Source organism: Ischnura elegans, chromosome 11 (genome assembly GCF_921293095.1).
Source record: "Ischnura elegans chromosome 11, ioIscEleg1.1, whole genome shotgun sequence".
NCBI lineage: Eukaryota > Metazoa > Arthropoda > Insecta > Odonata > Coenagrionidae > Ischnura > Ischnura elegans.
The window spans coordinates 67,545,699-67,564,611 of NC_060256.1; the positions used below are offsets into that span (position 1 = coordinate 67,545,699).

General features: G+C 33.9%; 1 protein-coding gene across 1 annotated transcript in view; it reads right to left on the minus strand.

The window, feature by feature from the left end:
• Nucleotides 1-1,989: 1,989 nt before the first annotated feature.
• Nucleotides 1,990-18,913, minus strand: part of LOC124167647 (mucin-19-like) — a 393,928-nt gene continuing 377,004 nt past the window's right edge. Inside the window, exons 14-20 of the mRNA XM_046545628.1 lie at nucleotides 18,376-18,711; nucleotides 17,646-17,749; nucleotides 16,717-16,881; nucleotides 15,080-15,361; nucleotides 14,157-14,234; nucleotides 9,149-9,360; nucleotides 1,990-5,653 (exon numbers count right to left, since the gene is read on the minus strand). Coding sequence (XP_046401584.1) covers nucleotides 5,458-5,653; nucleotides 9,149-9,360; nucleotides 14,157-14,234; nucleotides 15,080-15,361; nucleotides 16,717-16,881; nucleotides 17,646-17,749; nucleotides 18,376-18,711 — 1,373 coding nt within the window. The 3' untranslated portion in view covers nucleotides 1,990-5,457. The remainder of the gene's footprint in view (nucleotides 5,654-9,148; nucleotides 9,361-14,156; nucleotides 14,235-15,079; nucleotides 15,362-16,716; nucleotides 16,882-17,645; nucleotides 17,750-18,375; nucleotides 18,712-18,913) is intronic.

The following is an 18,913-nucleotide window of genomic DNA, read 5'->3' on the forward strand; positions in this document are numbered from 1 at the left end:
AATGCATGGAATGTTAGAGATCTCGTAGCTAATTCGAAACCAAATAAAAATCTTTCAAAATTGAAAATTTATTCATTAGTTCATAAAAAGAGATACATAAAACAATAAATATTTTTTCCAATCGCTCGAAAAATTATTATATAGTAGCGCATTATAATACGCACGTTTACAAAAATTTTCTACGATACCAATCGTATATTATGAAAGATATAAATTATTGAATGATAGTATGCCGAAAAGGCGAAGTCATTTAAATCTCATCCGGCCGCTGAGATGGGATTTAATTAAATGCCTGCCGCGCTTGAAGGGTTAATAGCACTTTTTAAGCAAAAGAAGAATATGTCTCAACCAGTTTCAAATGAATGAAACACCACTTTTTACTCAACAAAGTTTTTGCTGCAGTTTTTATCAAAAACTAAATTTTTATGTAACGCAGTCAATATCATAAATTTTGAATAAAATATGCGATAGTCACTCAGTCAAATATGAAATCCCTCTCCACTACTAACCAATTTAAAAACAGTGAGTGGCAATGAAATTTATTTTGAAGAATTTTTATTTATTCAATCATTTTCAAGCACAAATAACATTTTATACTCTCAAGCCCTGCACTATTAAATAAATCAGTGAAAATTTATAGTTGTGCTACATAAAAAGATATTAAATACTGCATACACTTTAATTTTTACAGTGGCTGATATCCTCTTCATTGTTTGTCTTGTTATCCTCCTTGTGTTATTTCTAAGAATATATCATTTTATTTATAGAGTAAAAATATAACAATTACTTTGAAATTCATTCGGAGTATTAAAATTGTAATATTCTCCTCTTGCAAAATGCATATTTCTTTTATATATCATTCACTGTTCATTCATTTTTATTGTACTTTCCTTTCAATATGAATGTATTGGAGACTAAAACAGAACTTTGAAGCTTGCTACATCTTTTTAGTCAACATTAAGTAAGATTTTGAAACCATTGTGAATTCAATTAATGAAGCATCAATTTCAATGCATATTTCAACTACACATTATGAATATTGTTTAATTTTTAAAATTTCACATTTTGATATACTCAAATCGTATACAAATATTCACCAAGATATAAAACCATACTATTTGCAATATTAGTCAGGCTTTCAGTTTAAATCAAAATGACATTTAGCACTTCTGGTTTAATAATCAGCATGTATTCTAGAGACCCCTTTTAATTTGTTGCTGTATTTGACTTAATCAGGCCATAGGCAGCATTTGAGGTTATGTTATAGGTGTTCACAAATTGGTGATTGATAGATTTTCTCCTCTTTTTAAAATCATTAGCAAAAATCTCCATTTTCAGAACTTGACAATATAATATGCTGCTGAATAATAACAATTTTTTTAGCAAACCAGTCTTATAGGCATAGATTTAACTAAATGTTGGAATAATAAATCGAAAAAGCCATTCACAGATTCTTTGTTTTCAGTATTTGTCACAGGGTGAAATATGTTTTCACTTTTAAAATTGATATGAGTATGAACACATCTTCTGATATAATTTTATTTTTTAAACTGCAATGTCCCCAGACGGCACAGAATCCTCCGTATCTAATTCGTATGCAGATAGTATCCATTGACTACCGCTCCGTCGCTTTTTGTCAATGGATACTATCTGCATACGAATTAGATACGGAGGGTTCTGTGCCGTCTGGGTCAACTGACCATGTTGATGATGGTAGAGTATATATGATAACTCAATCAAAGAAAGAAGAGTATGTAGTTTCAGTCCACTGTACATTCAGTATGTAACAGGAAAAATATCATATTTCTCTCAAAACAAAACCAATTCACGGAACAAATGTTCCAGGAAATCACATTGAAAATTTCCCTCCAGATAAATGTCCATTTAACATACATGTTACAGGCGTTTTGTTTTTAGTGGTTTAGGTTTCTTCCTTGGGAATATTCACAAAGGTCACTCTTCACATAATCTAAAGGGATTAATAAAATATTTCAAAGATAAAAATACATTTAATGAGAAATCACCAAAAATTATGCTTACAGAGCATGATAATATACATCTGATTTTTAGTTGTACTGTGGCAAAGCACACTTTTTTGTTCCAATGTCACAAAGGTCACATGTGATGCTGAACAAATGTGCGTGGGTGTCTGGGGGGATTTTTTTTTGTCAAAAGACAATCTCAAAATAAAAAGGAATCACAATCCATTGTTAATGGCATTAACATCCTCATTGGCCGTGTCGGCTATTTGTTGAGTGTGTGTGTGTGTAAGTACCTGTTTTTTTGTATATATATATTTCTCTCTCTCTTTTTTAATAGTTTGGGAATTGATATAAAATAATTACACGTTAGTGAGGGGAAAGAGCTAAATAATGAATCTCTTCTTGCAATTTTAGGGGGAGCAAAAAAATCAACCTTCTTGTATGATGCTTTTGTTTCACCGGGATTTTGTTCAACCTTGTTCGTGCAGGGGTTCCAAGAATGGTGTATAAAATGCAACTGTCTTTCTTTCTTTTATATTTGAGCACTCTGGAAAAAAATATAAACATTTAGGAATTGTGTTAAAGTTGGTTTTTTTTCAAGGTTACTAAGTGAGCTCAGTGGAATGTGAGGATCATTTTTGTTTCTTAGAGAGGCCCCTAATTAGTGTTCCATTCTGTCACCCCTTCAGCCTGAATATCCCCCCTGACCGAAGAAGCACCCATGAGCAAGGAAAATGAGGATCCATCCAGCTACCAATTAGTGCACTGTCGAAATGCAAAATGGAGAGAATGGAGATATTGCGAGAGAATTCCGACTTTCACCTTTCAAAAAAGGCAGCAGTCGACTTCAACATGGAAGAACAGTAGGTATATATGTATTGATAAAAAACAAACTGCCACAGTTGATGGTATAGCAGGATTGTATACAAGCTTTTCTTTTTTTATAAAATCACATATTAATGGAGATGATTAATTTTTTTAAATGAAAGGACGTTAATTACTTTTTTTAAATACCTCCATTCATAACATTGTTTGACTTTCCGAAAATACAGGAGATTTTTCACTTATGCTAACGTACCCACTCCAGCAAATGTATTGCAGATTATTAAACAACCATGCATGTGAAAGTGAAGTTCATTTGTGCATAAAAATATGTATGAGACAGTGAGTTTTGATAAGGTTCTTCCATGTAGCTTGGATTAATTTTATTCAAGAGTGTGAGAAGACTAAGACGGCACTGAACACTTGGGCGTTTTTGACACTAAAAATTGGCCAGTAAGGAAGAGATGGTATCTCTTTCATTAAGGGATCAATTAACATATATGCATATTGAGAAATATATAATAAATACATCATCTATCTTTTGTAAACATGAAACTGATGAATCAAGACAGATTGCTATCTGGCATAATTAGGCCTAATTCAATAATAAGGTATTATCACTGTCTGAGTTGCCACAGCAGTGTTGAGCCATCCATATCACCAGTAGCCATGGCAATTTCCAACTTGTACCTGAAGCTAATAGAGGTTAGTTGTGAAGAAAAATACAGCAAATAACTTGCTGGAGTTAATGTCATGAGCTTTTAACTGCAGACATTTCCTGCCATAAAATTTCAACAAGAGCTTTTGGCCAATAAATTAATCTCTATTAACTAATGGATGACTAACATTAGGAATAGACAGTTTTAGCTGTTCCTTTCCAACACCTCTCCCATTATTATTACTTTGTTGGGAACCTTTTTCTACTGGCCCTCCACTACATGAGATCATGTTCAGCATTAAGTAAATGTGTCTGTTTCCCAATCAGCACTTCTGTTGGTTGGCACAAGAATATGAATCCAGGCACATGAACAATAGATTAATACTATTGATTGTTAAAAACCTACTTATATGAATAGACACTATTTTGACAGTATCAGGTATTTTTTGTTTTGAAAGACCACAGCAAGATTTCTGAATTGTTGTCCTGTTTGAAACCACACTAGTACAATTGTAGTGAGTCAGATATACTCCACATAACCCACACATCAATAATGATTTTTATAACAATGAAGTGACAGTAGCACCTTATACATAACAAAAAAAAACACCACACAAGCCAACTGACAGAGAGGAACCTAAATACTAACAATATCATCTAAGAAAATTTTCTCTCATTCTTAACAACTTTTTGTTATATTTTTTGTTTTGGGCTAGGATTCACAATAGTTTTGAGAAACTTAGGTAGTAAATTGCCTTAACAATGAACATAAAATATATAGTTTCATCTGCTCCCAATTTCCAACAGAATTTCTCTATGCTTTCACACACTGATGCACACATGAGTTCAAACTTTAAAATCTAATATGTGTTAGGATTGTCATGTTACAGTTGGGAGAAAGCATATTTTGTTCCTCCTGTCAGTTGACTTTCACACACTTCAGAGGACACAAAATATGTCACAACACAGAGCAATAAACTTGGCGCAAAATTTGAGACCAAGGAAACAAGTGAAGAGGGATTCGTTGAGTAAAAGAATCCTGGTTTCCTCAAATACAAGTCAACAAGCTCATTTTTTTCAAATATTGCTTCCATCCCAAAATTCCTCACACTCATTCCCTATTGCAAAGATCCTTTCCTCAGTTTAAATGAATATTTTTTTATCCTGGGCAAAACATTTGCAACCCAGTTGGAAGGCACTTAGCACTTGCTATCTACACATTATTGGAAACAGGTCTGCACTTTGGTAATAACAAAAACATCTAACATACATCATTGTGTCAGAGCTGTCCATAACAACTCACTAAGACTAAAAAAACATTGCATAACATCAAACAGAGATAATACAAAATGTCTAGAATCAAACACTTACATGTTCTGAAGATAATACTGTTTTAATCCGCAGTTCCTTCACTGCTAAGGATATATATAATTTGAGCTCTATCAGTTAACATGAGCGATGCCCTAATTTTGTCTTCCTTATTGGTCCAGAATAAATCAAACACTATTTTGAATTCTTGTCACTTTTTACAGTTTTGAATTGTGCTTCTCTGGCAACAGAATCCTAAGTGAATGAATATTCACCTTTTTCTTGAGGGTTTGTCTGAGCACTCAACTCGACTTACTCCCTGCCAAGAGCAAACTCCTTATAGATTTATAATATATATTTCTTTATTTTTTATTTATTTATATATATATTTGAATATATATGTATTTTCAACCAAAGAGATCAATATTTTGCAAACCTTTATACACACAGACTTTCCGTCATTTTTGAAAAGTTCCCTCAATACTCACAAGGAAAAAATTGGATAGCTTCGTTGGAACGGGAACCTAAGAGAGAGATTTCTCCCGTCTTCACCCCTCATCACCTGTTAATCAAGCATGGCACATGAGGCCCTTCTGGGGTCAGTGGATGAGAAGACACCATTCGTATCAGTCTATAGCGAACTTCCCCACCTGAGGCCTTAGAGTCACTCACTGCCACTGCCTTCGTTCATGTGGGGTTCACCCCACTGGATGGGCCACGCATCCCGGTAGATGGAGTGGGTGGGCGGAGGAGACCTGATTGGAGGGGTGATGGACAGTCCATCTTTGGAGATGAAACCTCTAGCTTTGGTTTCTTTGGCTCTGCATCTGGAGGCCTGTGCGACTTCATGTGTGCACTTCGACTTTTCACCTTGCTGAAGACCCTGTTGAAACAAGTATAAAGCTCTTTAATCAATTTTCTTTGTGGATTCAAAGGAATTTCAGGAAACGATTCAAAGCCATCACAAGGTGTATTATTAAGTGTGCATTACATATATCCATTCAACCTATATTGACTATAAGCCATGAAAAAATAAAATTGATTTAGTTTTAAACAAAAAATGTGGCGGCAATATTTTAAGAATTTAGGTGAATTCAAAGGAAGGCTAATGTTTGATAATTAATATCAAATCTTGATTGAGAATGTATTAGACCCTATGACAGCAATGAAAACTTTACGGGTCAGTGACAATAAAAAAAGAGTCACTCATCATTGTCTAAAATCTTATCTTACATGGAGAAATTTTTTTAGTTATCAATGATATCAAACAATAGCTGTAGCATTCATAAAATTGAAAAAAGTATGCTTATGAACCATGATGAATTGAAGACACTCAGATCAATACTCCAAAGTTAGATTTTTTAATGCTTATTGATGATATTTAGGAAGTTATTGTATTAGAAATTAAATCAACCGAGTTCACAGTTGTAACTGAACTTTCTTCCAAACTTTGTATTTGATTTATATCAAAATATAACAATAACTTTAGGTGAAAAGTGTTTATAATGATTGTACGAAAAGTTAAATTTTTTGTAGGATGTAAGCAAGAAGTCATCCTTCACATCAAAAGTTCACATTTAGAAACACTGAACACATAGCTCTAATCTAGCCATATGACATTGAGAAAATAAAATTAGTTTTGATAAAAGACTTTAAGCCGAGTTCTGATTAGTGATAATCGAAAGAATATGTATTAATGTAGAATTGCAAATAAAAAATTTGGAGGTATAGCTAGCATGCTGAGTGATATCCACTGACAAATAATTGAAAACAGGAATGTATTTCTTTTGGGAAACATGACAGCCAAAATAATATTAACCAATCATTCACTGTAAAGAGTAAGGTAACACTTGAAACACTTAGATGCAGAGGTGAGAAGAGTCAGGCTGAGGTGGTGGTATCCCCAATCAGCCTGTCTTCGTTGTTGGTGAGATGTAGTTTCACTCTGGGTGTCATTTTATGGAGAAGAGGCGAAAGACAACACATCTCAGCACTCAAATTCATTGTTATTGGACTCTATTCGAACTGTGATTCTCAAAATGTACTTTAGTTACACGTTTTCCCTTCACACACACGTAATAAGTCTTATGTTTCTGAAACTTACACAACTATTGTTGAGATAAACACTTTAGATTATTGATTTTAAATGCTAAAAGCCTCTTTTGTTCTTCGGCTACCTTTAATGCAGCATTTCTTATTTATTAAATAAGAATGCATAGATGAAACTTTGTGCAATCATTCTGAATTAGTAATGTATGGTGGAACCTCAGTGGCAGATCAAGGGGGGACTTCGTTAATATTTCCCCTGGCTCGTTGATCAGTCACTCCCTGTTAATCTGCCCTGTAAATCTCTTGAAAAATTGGAAAGATGGTAATTTTTAAGGTGTCTCTCTAGCATAAGTTTTTATTTCATCAGCTTGACAAAAAAATTAACCAATTAATTAATGAATATCTACAAGCCACTTGTTTAAAATTAGACATCAGATGAATTATTGCTTCAAGGAATAGCATATCACCAAGACACTGTGGTAAGTAATGAATATACCCCTCCTTCAAAAAACTACCTTTATCTACTCCTATGGACGAGATTAAGAATTGCTGTAAATCATTATCAGCAGGATTCATAATTGATGCAATCCTGATTTTGTGGGAATAACCATAAAAGCCCATCAGTGAATTGGAATAGCCTCAGCATTTTTACATTTTACAACTCTCAATGATGTCACTCACACAGCAAAGCAAACTCATCAGCAAAGGTTGATAATATTTATTAATATTCCACAGTGTTGGTTCTTAAAAAATTAAATGGCTATGAAGAAACCAAAATAGCTCAAGACTACCTAGCAGAATGCCCCCATACCATTGCTTTGTTCCAGAGTCTGGCTCGACTAGAAGTAGCTCTGGATGTATCAAATAGAAGCAATGGATTGATTCACGAATACTACAGAATAGATGCTTATAGATACAGTCATAAATGCAGTCAGCCTATTCTTGTCACAAAATGATGTAGGTTCCTCATGTATTGTTAGTAATTGGAGCCATAAAATAAAAATATAAAATTTTCCAGTGCACCTGGCACCTGGCCATACCAAAGTATTATTCATGCTAGGACTGTTTTGACCTCTTACTATTGTCAAGGTGAATTTCTAGTGTTTGGTGCGGTGCCAACCCTAGCATATAACTCTTCACAACAGTGTGTGAAGAATTAAAAAAAAAAAACAAGTTAACATTTCACAAACTTGTTCACATAGTAGCCTTCATTGTGAAAAAGGGAGTTCAGAGAGAAGACGGAGCTCTAGAAATAGGAAATCTTCTCTAGTACCCTGAAAACTGTCTAATTTTAGTTTTCCAAATTCACTATCTTTGCAATAAAATATTTAACTTTGCTTTTTAATAGATAAGGTTAGGTTGGTTCCTGATATGTGACAATTCTGCTAGATAAATACATTTAAGATGTATGTTGCCACTAGCAACATACATCATGGTAACGTATGGCACAAGCTCCTGTCAATAATTTTTGCTATGGTTGAGCCACATCCCTTAGCTTTTATATCTCCACATAGAGATATGTACACTGCAATACCTCATCTAAAAGACCCATTCTGGGGAAATGTAAAAAAATGCAGTTGTGGCACTTCTGAGAACCATGTTTTGTTTTTGAGAACATACAACTTATTTGTAGGTGTAATAAAAATCAAATGAACACATGTATGCATTTTATACATCACATATCAACAAAAATTTACTTTCTAATATTCCCTAGAGTCTAATGGAAATCATGAATGAGATTGTCTTGGGGAAAATGTGTTAACGGTGAGCAGATAAACATATCCCTATAGCATCAAACATGCATGCAACACCATTAACATTTAGTGCAGCAAAAAATATAAAAAAGTTGACATTTAGAAAACAGAAAAAGCACAAATTCAACTAAATAACAAGATGAACAAAGGAAATAAAGAGAGACAAGAAACAAAAAAACTGGAAGTTTAGACGCAAACCCCACGAGGAACAGTGAACGGAGGAAATATTGGTAGCGTAGAAATTTCGAGTCATGAGAAGTTTTTACGACAACATCGAGAAGCCATTTCCAGATACCACATATAAACACAGATTCGAAAACAGTCAGTATATTTCAAGAATCACAGCTCATTGGGCAGGAGAAAAAAGAAAACAGGACATCTGATGCCAAAAATGGAATTCGAGCAACTTTGATGGATTAAAAAAATCACAACTGGACACACATGTCTTTCAAAGGTGAATGTTTTTCTTTCTTTTTTTTTTTGAAAAAGGACTATTTACCTTCCATTGTCCACCAACCTCTTCCCCTCCACTTCACCAAATCTCTAAATCGACCATTTGTTCATAAATCACTTACTTCCCACATATCTTGCATGGAAACTCCTCGAGAGTTTCGCTGAGTGTGGTTGCATTGTATGTGGAGGCATTGTTGGAGGTATTGGCCGTAGGCCTCAGCCTCTCTGGAGTCGGGGAGTTCCCACCTCCCCCTCCTCCACCTCCCCCAGTTCTCCCCATCCCTCCTCCGTGAATGCGGATATGCCCATTGAGGGCAGCTCTTGAGTTGAAGCTCTATTTTTTTCATGTGCAGGCGGGAAACAGACATGCATGGAAAGGATGAATTGAGTGTTACAAAAAGAGTGTGTGACGAATAAAAAAAACAAGTTAATATTCACATAACATATATGCATATTAGTCCTCACAATTAAATAGCGAGTCTAGTAAGTAACATTGAATAAATTAATTAAGGAAATTCTGTGGAAATCCCAAACATTAAACATGGTAAATGAAAAAATCTTCCTTACATCATACCCTGATTGACTTCAATGACTGAGCACCATTTTCAGAGGTGGCTTTCCCATTGAAAATGAAGCTCAGTTGTTGAAATTGGTAGGGACACTTATAAAGCTGTTTCATTTACCATATAAAATAATCAGAAACATATGATATTTGTTAAAACATACAAAAAATTCAAAGCCACCGAATCTCTTCAAACAAATGTAAGACCGATAAAACAGAAACATATGATTATGACGAAAAAAGGAAGGTGGGTGAAAGCACAAATATATACTTGACTTCAAAGAAACTATATGAAGTGGTGAAAACTATGCATACTATTCACTAAACAATTAACCATTCATAAGTTTTCCACTTGGTTTTGGATTTCTGTGTTACATTTCAAATTTATCAAAACTTGATACGATTTTTTAAAGGCTGTGTGAACTGCTACACATGGGTTTGAAGTGCATATAAATTATTTACTTAATCTGAGTGATGTGTTCTCATCAAATAAATAGACATGTGAAGTGCTTCAGGGACAAAAAACAAACATACCTATCTAAGAAATAATATTTTAACTCTATAATTTAGCACAGCCCAAAAAAATTTAAGCAAAAATAACAATGAAGCCAGCAAATAATACTTTCGACTATTTCAAACTGTGAGCCACACACACAAAAGAAACATCTATGTTTTTACAAAAAGCTTAGATGCTCCTAAATTAGTGTATGTATGAGTAACATATTTTACTCAACGGAATTTGTAAATTACACAATTCATGATGAAGTTTTTTAGTCCCTGTATGAATGTCAAAATTTTATTTTTAAAATTAATTTTGCAATTGCATATGCTTATGCTTATATATACACATGTATATATGCATATATATTTGTTTATAACTGATCCTTTCATCTAGGATTAATATGGCATGTCACTATAAGCATAGGCAGGTACATATTATTGCTGGTGTTCCCTATTGGAAATTTCTTATAAGTCTTACAGAAATTCTTATAAGAATTCTGTAAGACTTATAGATATCTATAAGTCTTACAGAATTCTGATAGGATTCTATAAGTCTTACAGAATTCTTATAGGATTCTATAAGTCTTACAGAAATTCTTATAGGATTCTATAAGTCTTACAGAAATTCTTATAAGAACTTTGCATTTCTTATAGCATTCTATAAGAATGTTGCGCAGGTCACATAACTTTCAGGTTTTTATCCGGCATGCATTTAAGTCACCATAACTTATGTTGGCAATTTATAATTATTTAAGAAATTCTTATAAGAATTTTTTGGAAATAATGTATAACTCTTTGTTAAGTAATGTTCTGCTAATTTATTGGCGTTTTCAGCATGGTATTTGACATAAATGGTTCCAAGAAGTTGAGGCTTCTTCTTATGAGACTTGTTAATATATATCCCTAAGAGCACACAAAAAATTGTACACTTATAAAATCTGTCTGTTTCGAGTCTATAGATTACTTAACCGATGGAAGTTTGATATGGGCCATGAATAAGCACGATGTATACTACGATTGCATACGTTGCAGGATACGGTTGCCATGGAAACCTTGTTTGGTTGTTAGGTTGCTAGGTATTGCTTTTATATGTTAATCATTCACCATGTTTTTGTGTGACCTGTTTAATGAAATAAGTCGTGTGCTTCTAACAAAAATAAGGCATTGACCTCATTTGGTAAGTCTTACAAAACTGGCATTCCTAAAATCATGTCAACTTAAACAAACAGTTTCGTGGAATTTTAAACTTTTCATCATTAATTTAGATAGACTTGTATATTTTTCAGATTGTGAAATATCTAATATAAGTGGAAGTTTTAATGAAAACAGTGTTTCAATGGACAAAGTGAGTGATTTAGTCGTCTCTGGAGAGAATGAATTTGTATGAGTAAACCTAAATAACATCTGCAAAATTATTATTTTATGGAAAATACATCAACTATTATTCTCAATCAGTGTTTCTGGGATTCCTATTAATTTCCCTAAATCTTGCACTAATTGTTAGTCATATTCTACCTATCCTTTTCTCCAAATGGCATCAAATTCCATTTTATTTTATTTATTTCTTTCATTATCTATCCAAATCTGCATGTAGAGGTCATTCTCTCTGGTATCTTAAATAAACATTTCTCCTATGTATTCAATTTATCAATTTTTCCTTTTCCTTCCCAAATAATTTCTTGAAGTATCCCAAGTCGAACTTGAATTTTATTTCATTTGCTTCTTCAATTTTCCAGGTTAAATCATTCCATATTGCAATTCCTTTATATTTCATTGCGTAGTGATTGCCAAAGCCATATTCTATTATCAGTCCATCATTCCAGGATATCGTTGGTTTCATTGCTCTTAGTTTTTTAGTTTTAAAATGTGGGGGGCGTTAACCCTATGTAGAACCCATGACCTGAAGGACCTCTATGGTATCTCGCATTGTCTGGCCAGTCAGGTGAACTTTACAGAACTTGAATGTCCTTGATTGATGCACACTAAAGATAGACATTACATTTGGTACATTAGAAATCATTAGGTTTGCTGTGTACCAGATATAGGCACCTTCATTTGGAAAAAATTAGGTATAATGCTAACTTTGTACTCTCAGGAGGGATGTATATCTCATGTAGCTTTTTATAGAAGTTTGCACAAGTGTTTTAAGCATGATGATATGATATTTATAATAAATATTTCCATGAGAAAATTTCTAATAAATAACATTTTGTAATTGATACTTTTGATAAGAAATTTTCTTATAAGAAAAATTCTTATAAGAAATTTTCTTATAAGAAAAATGCCCAATTTCTGATAAGAAATTTTCTTATAGAAAAATTCTTATAAGAAATTTTCTTATAAGAAGAATTCTTATAAGAAATTTTCTTATGAGAAAAATGCCCAATTTCTGATAGGAAATTTTCTTATAAGAAATTTCCAATAGGGTTTCCCATCAAGAAATTATTTTAATTTAATGTTCTCAGTACTTAAATTAAGCCTAACTCCTGATTACATTTTTTTTGAGTCCTGCATTTTTGATATTTTTATTTGTCAAATTTTTCTTGAGGACCACAGCCAACTGGGAGGTGGTAGCTATGCCCATACACATAACCCATTTTCAAACAGCTTTGCTATGGCAAAATATTTCTCCTCTTGATCAAGTGAGGAATGTTTTTACTCCTGAACTTAAAATTGCTTTCCACTCACATGTTTCACAAGTGCATCATCATCACATGCCTCAATTAGGACATGATTACGAGAATTTCATGAAAAATATTCAGTTAGTGAAAAAAATATTCTTAATAGAGTCAAAGTAACTGTGATTTTTCAGGCTGATTCTGAATTTATGTTCTCCAAAGAGAACAGGGAATTTTGGTGTATAATGTGGGAAGTTTGATCAAATATCATGTAATGCATGTAGTCATTTACTCCAAACAATAGGGAACAAATCTAATGTTTAAGAAGATCTTTCCTTCTCCCACACATGGGAATTACTGATATTTTTGTGTCTGAATTGGGTACAAAACTGAGCTGAATGATGCCCAAATTATCTCCAATATGGACACTCCTAAGATGAAGGAATGTCACTGACTTAAAGTTAGTTTTATGGAGAGGGCACAGCTACGAGGGTTCCATGCATATGCAGAAATGGTAGGAGTTCTACTTGGACATGTCAATTGATGTTTTTCATTCATTATACGTGAAAAAAGTGATGCATTTTTTAAAATTCAACATTTTTTTAGTAAAAACTCACACATACTGCAAGTTTCTCTTCCCTAAGTATTACAAAATTTATGAAAACGACCGTGAAAAAATTATTAAAAAAAATTTATTGATTTGTACCAAAATCATAGAAGGTTGATTAGGCTGAGGATTTGAGAATTGGTAAACCATTATCCGGTTATAAAGACAGGGCAGATAGGAATGTATATTGACTTTTCCTAAGAGTTGAATTTGATTTGGAGGAATCAAATTACGCACGGCTGCATAACTTTAGTTTTTCATGCTTCTATGCTCTAATTTTTTGTCTCCTATACAAATCCTTTTGTCATTTTCCGTAAATATTTTTGTATTAAAAAATGCAGATTGTCCAGAGCATAGAAAACAAATGCTATGATGGATTCATGAAAGGAAAATTAATAATTAAAAGCTCCTTCAACCTACTGCAGTTCAACGTAATGAAAGATGGGGAATGATTATTTTATGTTCCTCATTTTATGAATCACGGAATATCAATCAGCTTATACAAAAAATATTTTCATGGGCTTTTTGTGTGACCGACCTCATTAATAATTCACAAATTCAGATCTAAAGCTTAAAATTCAGCGGTTAATTAAGGATGGGAAAGACGATTGAAGTAAATCCACAAGTAAAAGCGTACATTGATGAAGCGGACACTTGCTATCTCACTTCTTTCAGTAGGTAAGAGGCATGGAGTATTGTTACCACTGAAAATGGCATTTCCTTGACATTTATTTCAAATGAATCATTCAATAATGGTAGTAAACAAATGAACGTTATCATAGAGCATGTTGTAAAATATGATTATAATAAGGTATTTTGAGGAGAGGAATTACTTTACTTACAGCAGAGCACTCTGAATATTCACATACAAAAAGGCGATTATCGGAACTGGTGCTAGACACAAGGTCACCATCACTGGCCTGAAATAATAAAGTTATTCAGAATTTAAAGAGCATATAAAAAATATGAGTATGGACAAGTGCACCAAAGAAATAATATATAATGCTATTAGTATCAGAATGATGAGCCAATGATTTTCATAAATTTATTAAGAAATTGCACAAAAAATGATGCATTTTTTTGTCAGAGTGAGGGGCTCCAGAAATTTATTTAGATTCGTTTTGACCACAATATACTTCATATGGGTTGATGAAGCCCTGATGCAAAATGTAAGTAGCAAATAAATGTACAAATGATGTAACACTTTACAATAATAACACTACACAGCTATGGAAACGTTGTCACTTAATGCCTAAACCTCAGAGTAAGGATTGGGGTAGAGGGCGCTTTCAGGCTGCGCAGTAGCAGATTCTGTGGTCAACATGGTTACCATGTGATCGTGGGAAGAAGTGTGGGAATCCTTACTCTTCTTGTGGGAAGAAGTGCGGGAAGTGTGGGATGTAAGTGTGGGATCTTGACTACATGCGCAGTAGCCAAAGTGCACTCTCCCCCATCCTTACTCTGAGGCCTAAACAGATTGGGACACTTCACCACAAAGTTATCAAGAATGTACTTGCTGGAATAATAACAGTGCACACATTTTTTTTATTGCACACATTTTTTTTATTGCACACATTGTCCAATTACCATAATTTGTGCATTGATGGTACCTTCCTCAGTTACCACAATACCACCGAGACTATATCAAAAATTTTTGCATGCTACACATGTACATACGAAGAGAACATGTATGTTAAATGTTTCACTAATGTAATCTATTCTCCCTTTTTTGGATGACAGAAACTCTTGCTGGAAGACCACTTACCAATGGATTATGCTTTTCTTCAATTTGTGTACTGCCAGCAGCTCTGTGGCTCTGATCAGACAAAGTTCCAGCCAACCCCAAAAGGATCATTTCCGCAGTGGCTTCCTCATCATCCATTGCGTCACCTAGTAACAACTGAGATCCTTGACTTGTGGATAGCTGATCTAGAGTAGATTGTCTCTTCTTTCTCTGAATTATCCGTAGCCTACGGTATTCATCAGGGCATACCTTCTTCCACAAATAGTAGAACTGAATGCACTGTTTCACAGATTTAGTGCCAATCTGTAATAAAAATACGAATTGAAAATTTAGTTAAAAATTATGCTCAATCCAACTCCAAAATTTGTTAAGGAACTGAAATTTACAAAAATCAAAATAGCTAAAAAGTACATTACATAAACAGTCCCATTCATCGAAAATGTTGATAGCAAATAAAATATGGTGAAATTTATTTATTCAATTGGAAAAAAATCAATAAAGTCTCTTTAAACATTTCTATTTCTAAGTGCACAAGATGAGGAGTTATCAAGTCCATCCAAGATAAGGGATGTATGAAATTTTATGAATTGTTGCAAGATAAAAGAATAAACATCTGAGATATCTGAAAATGTTAAGGAGTAGAAATGAAAAATGTGAATGAATATTTTGGCTAATTACACCATTATCACGGTCAATGCATGATGTAGTTTAAACTGGATCCAACTTTTTCATGTCCAAGTTGGAGCAGAATCAGCAGTTTTATCACATAACTCTCCAATACTTGGACTGAATTAGGAATAAGTGTATTCTATGCTATCAGATCTACAAGATTGACTCCCACATTGTTGTTAAATAAGCAAATGAATCATAGTAAAAGCACTACACAATGAATCCCTATGAATTACAGGGCTCTGATTTGGTGGGTGATAAACATATACACATATACTTGGACTATGTAGCCATAACATTAGTAGCCTAGCTGGTTAGTATCATTGGGCCTTTCAGCCATTGGCCCCTCCATCTACCTCAACAAACCCACACTATGAGTTTGCTGACATCAGCACTCCTTTCAACAAAAAAAGAAGAATGAGAAATAAACTAGGTCGTTCTAGACAGACACATCAGATATAGCCTTGTTGGCCTACCCTGCTGGTCAATTCAATTATTTCCATAGTAAAAGCACAAGTAAGTTAGAACTGCTTGACCTAATTTTGCCCTCTCCTGCTCCATTAATTAAATGAGGTTCATAACAGAATCCAAAGGTATACACGAATTTAGGAAACAATAGGATTGAATAAAGCATCCTGGAAGAATATGTAACCATAGCATACTTATTAGAAAGCCATATTGCATAAAAACGTGGGAGAATATTTTGCTGTCTCACGAATTTCCTTGGACGTACGCTAAAACGCATTATAGTTGGGCCTCATGTATCTCATCTACCTAATATGAACTTGCTAGAGAAGTATTATGACAGCCCAAAACTGAAATTTAGCTGATTTTATGAACTGCTACCAAGAGAAACACTATCCCTCACCTTTGAGCCATACATTGTACAACAATATATTATGAGCAGAGATATTTCTCAAGAAATTAATAAAGGCATCACTGGGTGACATTAATTCTTAAAGCAAGAGAAAATAACAAAGTGCTTTTACCTGGTAGGAAATGTTATGAAAATCCTTATCGAATTTGAACAGTCCTTGACGAAAGGCATCAATCTCATGTGTTGCCCACTTATCACTTTCTGCGTACTGGTAGGTAAGTAGTGGATGACCTTGCGGAAGCTTCGGAGTTGGCTGCATCAGCCTCAGCATTGCTTCCTGCAGATGTTAATAACAGAATCAATTTAGATATTAGAAACATCTAAACTAGTTAACTCTTTGAGTCCTTTGAGAGGTATTAAAGTACATGTTACAGCTTTATTAATATCATAATAAATCATAAAAAGTATGCATAATGAATCATATTAAAGCAGGTTCTATTTACCAATTTTTTTTAAGGTTCAGACAGACAATCACTAACAAAGTAGTTAAAATTTTGATTTATAAGGTACTTCTTCTAATCATTCTTTTTTAAATATTTACCAATTGGATATGATACAGAAAATGTACTCAGAATTTCACGCTGAAAAAAGGGAAACTTCACTGTGAAACTTGGTGGAATCCCTCACCAAAGTTTACCAACACATAAAACTTTGCTGCATTGAAAAGGAATTTTCCATCACGATTTAATTATAAAGTTATTTATTTTTTATTGGGGAAAAGGATAGTCTCCTGACACATGACTTTGGAAAAACCAAATGCAAAGCAGGAAAGACTCCCCATAAAATATTCAATTTTCTTTCTGCAAAGTTACATGGTCACAGATTTCCCATTTCTACAGCTCCAAATATCTTAGAACTGTCCATGAGTGATAAAGATAAAAAAAATTAGATACATTACAATCTGGTGAAAGAGTTTTGCCATGCAAATAATTTTACTTCAATCAATGTTACATTTAAATTTAAAAAATCTAACACACTTCTTACGTGCAATACAAATGAATGCTATGTCTAACAAGTAAGAAGAGTCTATGCTTTACTCACATGAATATTTCCATGGCACATCTGCAGTAAATGTAGAGCATATTCTTTGTTTTGTCCACCCCCAGGCACAGCAGCACAACAGGCGAATTCCAAAAACATATCCACTGAAAAAAACAATAAAAAAATTAAGTTGAACGATTGAAAATTAAGTAAACAGTTTCTCATACTATATTCTGCCCATGTTAAATATTTAAACTATACTGGGACTAGCCACGGTGATAAATTTTACCGAGTTACCCGCAATGCACAATTGTGCAAAAATTCCACAGAGAAAAAATTTATTTTCCTTGACCGGGATTCAAACTTGGAATCATTCCACTGTGTACAGTATGTATTTTGCATATGAAAGGAGGAAGACTATGTAGAAAAATGTATGCAGTGGAATGAAACTTATATGCAAAGGAAATTCGTAGGACGAATTGAAAGTTTATTTTTCATTTATAAAAATTATATTAGACGAAAACAAAACTGATAAAATTTTAATGCCAACAATTGCAAACTTTATTCCAACTACATGCTGTATATTTTTCCACAATGGCTAGCTGATGCAAAACAGTTGTATAATTCAAGGAATATAAAATAAAGAATAATTAATGAATTTGTAGGATAAAGAATTGGAAAGCTTAGGTATATTAGTTAAAGGATTATCATATCCTGAAACCAATGGATCTTAGCCAAGACCATTAAATGGTTGTTTAACTTGACGGGGATTCTTTGCTAAATCTCTTACCTTCACTTTGGGTGCAAGACCGTCCAATCATCATAGGATCCCAGAGCAAGTGATCCTGTTCCTCCGCCTTTTCTCTTTCTGCCATTTCCTTGCCGCCCATCAACGGAGGGAGATCAGCCTGGAATCTTGGACCAATGTTCACGTGGGGAGTGATGTCTGTTTCAGGGGCTGAACAGCTGACGGTCTGCATGGAACGGTGCTGCGAATTGCACTGACTCCGGTGCTGGAAGTGCTGATGGTTTTGCGACTGCGATATCCCCCTTGGAAAGCTTCCATCGTCAAGCAGGGCTGTGATCGGTGGTGAAGATGAAGGTGATGATTCCCCAGACATACAGCCTGTTCATTGCACCAAACAGCAATGAGTTTCCCCAAATAATCACCCTACTATTGAATGCCTGCCATGAACTAGTGAATTTACTGAGGTGCAGTAGCAGAGCTAGATTTGGAAGATGGCAAACCTTAGGGAAAGTATTTCCAGCTGAAGCAGGCTTTGAAATTGGAAAATAATTCAGATTTTTAATGCTTAAAGAAAGTGGTT